At 43.7% G+C, this 8,080-nt stretch overlaps 1 protein-coding gene across 8 annotated transcripts in view; it reads left to right on the forward strand.

Annotated features, from left to right (window-relative positions):
- The window catches only part of ARHGEF7 (Rho guanine nucleotide exchange factor 7), a 158,569-nt gene that overhangs the window by 41,453 nt on the left and 109,036 nt on the right, over nt 1–8,080 (forward strand). For all 8 annotated transcript variants that reach the window (XM_014527885.2, XM_025196093.1, XM_025196095.1 and 5 more), the window contains one exon: nt 1,179–1,263. Coding sequence is in view for 4 of the 8 variants with exons in the window: in XM_025196091.1 (XP_025051876.1) it covers nt 1,179–1,263 (85 nt within the window). In the remaining 4 variants the exon portion in view is untranslated. The remainder of the gene's footprint in view (nt 1–1,178; nt 1,264–8,080) is intronic.

Here is an 8,080-nt window from a genome sequence, read left to right on the forward strand (position 1 = left end):
AAGTGGGAGGAGCACACCCCATGTTCCTGGCCACGGTTGGTGGGGCACAGTGTCCCTCCCCTGTCTTGGTTTTGCCTGAGCCCCTGGACCGTTTGCTGGAGTGGCTCCAGGAAAGGCTCAGAGGATTAATCCCCTACCAGTGCCAAGTTCCTGACTAAAGCCCCTTCCCATGAAGCCGCAAGGGCATGACTAACCCCACCTCCCCAGGGACTGGAGCCCCGCAGCTAAAGGGAAGAAGCTTCAGCCAGGAATTTCAGTGCTGGCCCTGGGGGTGATTGGAATCCTCTGACCCCATTCTGGAGCCGCAGACGTGGGACTCTGGGCAGGGTGCAGCCATACCCTTGCATGGGAAGGGGCTTCAGCTAGGAACTTGGCCCTGGCTTGTGGGAGGAGGTGGGGAATAAGGAATCATTTGAGCCCTTTCTGGAGCTGCTCTAGTCCATGGTTGTGGGGGTCAAACAGAACTGGTACAGGGGAGGGACACTGTCCTTCATACTCGGGCTGGGAATGTGGGTCCACCACTGACAAATTCTTCCCAGAGCAGCTCATGAGCCCCGCTCTGCTCCCCCTTCCCATCCTCCCTGGCTGACAGAGTTCAGGGCAGGGCTAGCTAAGCGCTTCGCCAAAGCAGCCAAGATATGGCTCCCTGCGATGGGAAACTATTGCAGGGGCCCCACCAAAGGCACCTGGGATGCTGGTGGACAGTGACCTAACATGAATTATTCAGGGATCTGGGGCAGAAGTTTGATAGACTGATCTAACCTAAACCGATTAAGTGTGATAACTACATCCATCCAGGTCTAGCTTACGCTGGGTTCCACTATTTTTAAACCAGTGTGTGTGCATTGAACTTCTGTTCCAGTACAGTTTAGACAGGTTTCTGATCACTTACACTGGTTTATGTGTAATTTCTATACCTGGCCAAAAGTTCATGCCAATTCTTACCATGCAAACTTAAGAGAATTATGCAGATATTTTGCAGGTTACATGTTTATATCAGTGTATTACTTATTATTCATAGCATTCATGAAAGTTAGTGGTACTGTCTTTCAGTATTTTTTTCCCCCTATGTTGCTGGTAAATATTGTGTGTGTGTGTGTGTGTGTGTGTGTGTGTGTATATATATATATATATGTGTGTGTGTGTATACCTTTTTCTTTTTTCTTTTTTTTTTTCAGACTTTTGATGCAAATGACCTGTATCAAGGGCAGAACTTCAACAAGGTTCTAAGCTCCTTGGTTGCTTTAAATAAGGTAACTGCAGGTAAGTAGAAGCTGTTTCTCTGATGCATATTATGGGTAAGATGACCTATATTGTCATCCTTAAACAACTCTGAAATGTTAGCAGTACAGACTTTTTGTTATGGTAAAATTTAGATTTGGCAGTAGTATTAGAAGAGTTTGTCTCTACATTACTTCATCTTCTTGATTTTATTTTGGCTTAGTTATAAACTATTTTGCAGTGGCTTTTAAATATCCTCTACTCCTTTTCTCCAGAGGTAGACTTTATAGTGAAACAAATACAGATTTTTTTTTTTTGTTTTTTTTGTTTTTTTTTTTTTTTTTTTTGAGGAGAACATTTTGTAAAGTAAGTTCATGAACAATATTTTTGGGTCTTAAAAATATCCATATTGGTTCAATCCTGCACTCTTCCTTTGCAGAGGCTAATCCAGGTTCCTCCTTCTGTAAGTTTTCTTATTTTGCATGAAAATTTTATAATCCTGAATTTATGAAAGAAGCGAGTTGTCATAAACATATCACAAATTAATAGTTTAGGCCATGTGAGAGATTGAAGGAGGAGAGTCTGAGCTTTTAAGAAGAAATTACTTTAAGCACTTGGAATTTTTATCTACTAAACATGAGAAGAAACATTTTCTGTAGATAGATGTAAATAGAAATCAACCATGTAAATGAGTTTCTTGGTATGGCATGTTTTCATTTTTTATTTTGTTTATCTGCTTAAAGGGAAATTGTGATTTTTATCTGCAGATATTTTGTTGTACTGGTTTAGTCAATTAGTAAAAACACAACATCAGAATCTCCATCAAAATGTGAAAAACATGGGAAAAGAACTTAATACTAATGACATTTTTGAAAAAATAAGTTTCCTGTTTTAAAGCTTTTCAATAAAACCAGAATCTGGAGAAAAGCACCTTGTTTTTTATTCTTTTGCTTTCTCTTTTTTAAACCTCTGAACTCTTTTTGAAAGACCAAATGTCTTCCTAGCCCAGTGTTCTGTCTGTGATAGTGACAAATAATGGATACTTTAGAAGAAAAATATTAGAAACAGAACATGTTTAGATGCATCTTTCTTCATACCCTCCCAGTCACCAGCAGTGAGGGAGGTAACCTGATATTGGGCTACTGGCCTTTGATGGATTTATTAAAACCAAAATTTTAATTTTTGAAAATGAAAGTAGTCTTCCTGCCTTTCTGAACTTTTTTTTTTTAATATTTAGTCACCAAAAATTATCCATTTTGAACACTGAAAAAGTTGGTTATTTTTCAAGAAGCTTTTCCCCCCTCTTATGATTAGTTCTCCTCATCACATGTGAATGATCCTTCCTGGTTTGCATTAGGGTACAATGACAGGGCACTTAAAAGGAAGCCTGCATTGTAAATAAACAGGTTTATTCTCTTCATTTGTCTAAACTAAATTAATTTGAAAATGTTAGAAAAGTTTTAGTAGAGTCCTTGTTATCTGAGATTTTTCACAGTATGCATTCAAGAAAAAATTACACTTCAGATGTGTTGAAGGAACTGTACCATGTGTTGAAGGAACTGTACCAGAATAGAAGGGAAATGTTTTTCCCACAGATGTAATCCAAAGATGCTCCTATCCTAGCATAAAAAAAACTTGTTTTCAGATGAGAGAATTTCAGGAAGCAGTCCACATCTCTTTAAAGTAAATTTCCATGTAGTGTCTTTCAAAGTTGCCCACATGTTTAAGCCAAGCCGGATAAGTGACACATGAAAGAAGGAAATGCCTGATGACTTTGGTTTACCGGATGTAGGGGCAGGGATGGGGGAGGTAAATGGGACTGCATCTAGTGCTAGCAGTGGATTTGGTGGTATGTTCCTGTACTTTGCTGCAGATGTGACCATGAGTTAGACTTTTTCCAAACATAGTACAAAGTTGTTTCAGGTTACATTTTGTCCTTTCACTTGAGATGTCTTGGTTACTGACAGTACTTATCAGTAGACTTTTAAAGGCAGCTGTAACAACAACCTTGGTAGTAAACTTGTGATCAGTAAGTAAAATATACTGGCTTTTGCAGTTCTGTTTTGTTTCTATTTCTCCAGGTATTTAAGTTCTGATCTTTCCTTATGACTTTTCATTTATAATAATGGATTCACATGGCACCTTTTTATGTGAATTGTAGGGTAGGAAGTTTCCAAATTACTGTGGAGTGTGACTGGTTGAGAGAGGCTTTTTGTTGTTGTTGTTTTCCCCCCCCCTGAATAACAGTGTGCTGATGTCAATATAAACTTAAATGAGAAGAAAAGTAGTTCTAATAAAACTATTTTCAACATATGATATACCAAGGGTGTCCAGCCCATCCAGCCTATGAGCTGGTCTGCAGGCTGGACTTAGACTGACCCCCTGTGGAGTACCTATGGCAACAGATCTAGACCATGAGTTGTATACAACATGCTCTAGTCCCTGGGGCAGTCATGGGGCACATACCAATGGTGCATGTGCTAAAGGTGGCGCTGCAGGCAGCACAGGGGGTGACAAGCAGCACACAGGGCCTGGGTCAGCATGAGGGGTTGATCCATGGGTTAGATCACATGACTCCATGGGCTGAATCCAGCCCACAGGCCATCTGTTTGACTGACATCTCTGCAATACACAGTACATATACAATACATACAGCATACAAGAAGCACAAGGAATAAGCAGGAAAAATCGCAGGTTACCTAGGACATCAGGTGCACCCTCTGCCAGTTTGCAGATGACACCAAGCTGGGAGGAGTAGTAGACATGCTGGAGGGTAGGGCTAGGATTCAGAGTGACCTAGACAAGTTGGAGGATTGGGCCAAAGGGCATCTCATGTGGTTCAACAAGGATAAGTTTAAAGTCTTGCACTTAGGGTGGAACAGTCCAATGCACCAGTACAGGCTGGGGGCTGACTGGTTGGGCAGCAGCTCTGCAGAAAAGGACCTGGGGGTTACAGTGGACAAGAAGATAATGAGCCAGCAGTGTGTCCTTGTTGCCAATAAATCTAACGGCATACAGGGCTGTATTGGTATGGGTGTTGCCAGTAGGTCAAGGGAAGTGATTCTGAGAGGGCTGGGGCACGTGACTTATGAGGAAAGATTGAGGGAACTGGGCTTATTTAGTTAAGAGAAGAGGAGATTGAGAGGGGACTTAATGGCAACCTTCAACTACCTGAAGGGGGTTTCAAAAGAGGATGGAGCTAGACTATTCATAGTGGTGGCAGATGACGGAACAAGGAGCAACAGTCTCAAATTGCAGCAAGGGACGTTTAGGTTAGCTATTAAGAAGAATTTTTTCTCAGTAGGAAGGTAGTAAAACACTGGAACAAGTTACCCAGAGAGGTGGTGGAAGCTCCATCCATCCTTGGAGGTTTGCAAGACCCGGCTAGACAAAACTTTGGCTGGGATGATCTAGTTGGGGATGGTTCTGCTTTGAGTAGAGCGGGCTGGACTAGATACCCTCTTGAGTTCCCTTCCAACCCAAACTTTCTATGATTCTATCAGGCAATTCTGTAATTGGGATAACGGAGTTGATGGTGTAGTTCATAATATTAGTGTAGTACCATGGAGGAGGTATACCATATTTACCCAAATCTAAGATGACCCTGAATTTAAGATAACCCCAATAATTAGGTTCTGTATATGGAAGATGAATAAATTTATTATAATTTTCCAGGTGTAGAATCTAATTTTTGGAGGGTTGTCTAAAACTTGTCCCCCGCTCTACTGCTACAGCAAGGAAAGCAGTGGTTGGGGTGGGGAGGGGACGTCAGGCAGCCTGTTTGCCATGTACCTCCTCATACTTTTTCTCCCTGCACCCCTTCACCTCACGTTTCCCACAGTCTTTATCCCTCCCCTCACCCCACTCTGCACAGCTTTCGTCTCTGCCGCACCACCTCAGTTGGTGCTTTGTTCCACCTGCTCCCCTCTTACTCTGTCAGATGCTGCTCAGGCTCCGGTCTCTGCCCGGTCACAGAACACATCACTTGGGAGCTCAGGCCTTGCTGGGCCATGCAGCATCAACATTACTGCTAATTTGGCTGAGCCTGGGAGGGAATTCAGACCAAGCTGGAGCTGAGCTGTACTTGACAGTAATGTGGGGAAGGGGGCAGAGTCAGGGTTAAAAGCTGCAGAGGGCAACTGGGGGGGGGGTGGCATGGGGAGGAGGATGCTTTGGGTCTGATTTGCCCTGACCTGGGTTCAGGGCCAGAGTTGGAGCCATAGCAGTTGTCTGCCCCCCATACCACGTTCCACGCAAATCTAAGACGAGGGGCCTCCTCCGTGTCCCCCATGCTGATTGGGGGGGGACCTCATCTTGCATTCGTGTATATATGGTAAATTGTTCAAGAATGACACACAGCAGAAAAAAAGATGGGTGATATTGGTCTATACCTAAAAGTGAGATGTACTTGTGTGGAAGTGGAGTATGAAGTGGGAGGTAGGCCTTTTGAAAGGCTCTGGGTTAGGGTCAGAGGGGAGAACAGCAAGGGTGGTGTCCAGGTGTTTTTGGACTACCAAACCAGGAAGGAAAAAAGTGGATGAGGCTTTCTTTACACAACTAATCCAAGTTTTCAAATTGTAGAACCTGGTTCTCATGGGGGACTTTGGCACTGGTGGTGGAGAGACAAAATAGGTGGGGAAACTGACAAACAGGGAGGAGGTGGTAAAGAGATAAAGGTAGAAGGTAACTGAGGTGACAATGACCAAGAAATAATGCTGCTCAAAATCTTAAGGGGATGGAAGCAAAGAGAGCAGCAGAATGAAGATGTTTGACTTCAGAAAACCAGACTTTAACTTTCTTGGGAAACTGGAAGAACCAGCAGCATACCTACAGGCTGGGGAACTCCCTTCTTGTCAGTGCAAGGCAGAAAAGGATCTTGGAGTCATTATTGATGCCAGAATGAACATGAGCCGACAGTGTGGGGACGCGGTCAGGAAGGCCAACCATACCTTCTCGTGCATCCACAGATGCATCTCGAGCAGGTCCAAGGAGGTGATCCTCCCCCTCTATGCAGCACTGGTCAGGCCACAGTTGGAGTACTGTGTCCAGTTCTTGGCGCCACACTTCAGGAGGGATGTGGACAACATGGAGAGGGTCCAGAGGAGGGCCACCCTCATGATCGGGGTCAGCAGGGCAGGCCGTACGAGGAGAGGCTAAGGGACCTGAACCTGTTCAGCCTCCACAAGAGAAGGCTGAGGGGGGATCTAGTGGCCGTTTACAAACTAGTCAGGGGGGACCAGCAGGCATCGGGAGAGTCCCTGTTCCCCTGAGCACTACCAAGAATGACAAGAAATAATGGTCACAAGCTGGCAGAGGGTAGATTCAGGCTAGATATCAGGAGGTGCTACTTCATTGTCAGGACAGCTAGGATCTGGAACCAGCTTCCAAGAGAAGTGGTGCTGGCTCCTACCCTGGGGGTCTTTAAAAGGAGGCTGGATGAACCTCTTGCCGGGGTCGTTTGACCCCAGTACTCTTTCATGCCATGGCAGGGGGTCGGACTTGATGATCTGCTAAGGTCCCTTCTGACCCTACCAACTATGAAACTATGGTGGGTAGGGTCCCTTGGGATGCAAATTTGGGGTTGGGGAAGAATCCCAAAGAGCTTGTCGCTCTTTAGGGAGTTTTTCTTAAGGATGCAGAAGCAAAATATCCCAACAAGAAGAAAGAATATGAAGTGCAGCAGGAGTTTGGCTTGGGTAAACAGACATCTCCAGTGAGTTGAAACTCAAGGAGTCCCACAAAAAGTGGAAAGCTGGCTGTATTACTAGGGAAGAGTAATAGATATGGTTCTCTAAATGAGAACCATAGAGAAAAGAAATGAAAAAAATCAGGGAGAGAGAGAAAATCAGGCAGAGAGAAAATCAGGAAGGCAAGGCATTTGAAAGGCCATTGGTAAGGGATGTAAAAGGCAATAAAAAAGGTTTCTACAAATATGCCAGAAGTTAAGAGGAGGAATAAAAGAAGTGTAGGTCCCTTACTGAACTCAGAATGCAAGCTTGTAATGGATGGTTTTGAAAAGGCTGATTTTTATATGTATTTTTTACTACAACCTTCATGTACAAAGTCTCCTATCAGATGACAAGTGTAGTTTGCAGCAAGCACAGGGAATGAGATGAGCTGCCTAAAGTTGTGGCAGAACAGGTTAGGATCATTTAGAGAAGCTGGATGTTTTCAAGTCAGTAGGGTCAGATGGGATTCACGTTGGAGTACTGAAGTAATTACTCGAGGTAATTTTGGAGCCATTAGCTATAGTCTTTGGAAGCTCATGGAGGAGGTTAGTTGAGGTCCTAGATGACTAGAAAAGGGTAAATATAGTATGTGTCTTTTAAGAAAGGGAAGGAGGAGGATCTAGAGAATTAGACTGGTCAGTCTGGCTTTGATAGCTGGAAAATCTGTGTAGCAGGTCAAGAAGGAGTTGCCTCCAGGTGCTTAGAACTGGATTAGGAACAACCAGCATGGATTCATCAAGAGCAGGTCATGCCTGACAGACTTGATTTCCTTCTATGACAAGGTGACAGACTCTGTGGATAGGGAGAGAGCAGTGGATTTGATATATCTTGATTTAAGCAAGGCTTTGAACGATGTCTCACAACATTCTCAATAGTAGCTAAGGAAACACAAACTAAGTTAAAGTACTGTAGGGTGGATGTACAACTGATTGCTTGCTGAGAATGATGATCCAGTCATCAATGGCTCAATGTGTAGTTGGGAATAGGGATCAAGTGGGGTTCCCCAAGGGTCTGTCCTGCTAAATATTTTAATTAACAATTGGGATGACGGTGTTAAATGCACACTCAGCAAATTTGCTGATAACATCAAGTTGGGTGGAATTGTAGATACTCTGGGGCAGGGTTCAGCA

This window comes from Alligator sinensis, unplaced genomic scaffold, assembly GCF_000455745.1.
Source record: "Alligator sinensis unplaced genomic scaffold, ASM45574v1 scaffold288_1, whole genome shotgun sequence".
Lineage (NCBI taxonomy): Eukaryota > Metazoa > Chordata > Crocodylia > Alligatoridae > Alligator > Alligator sinensis.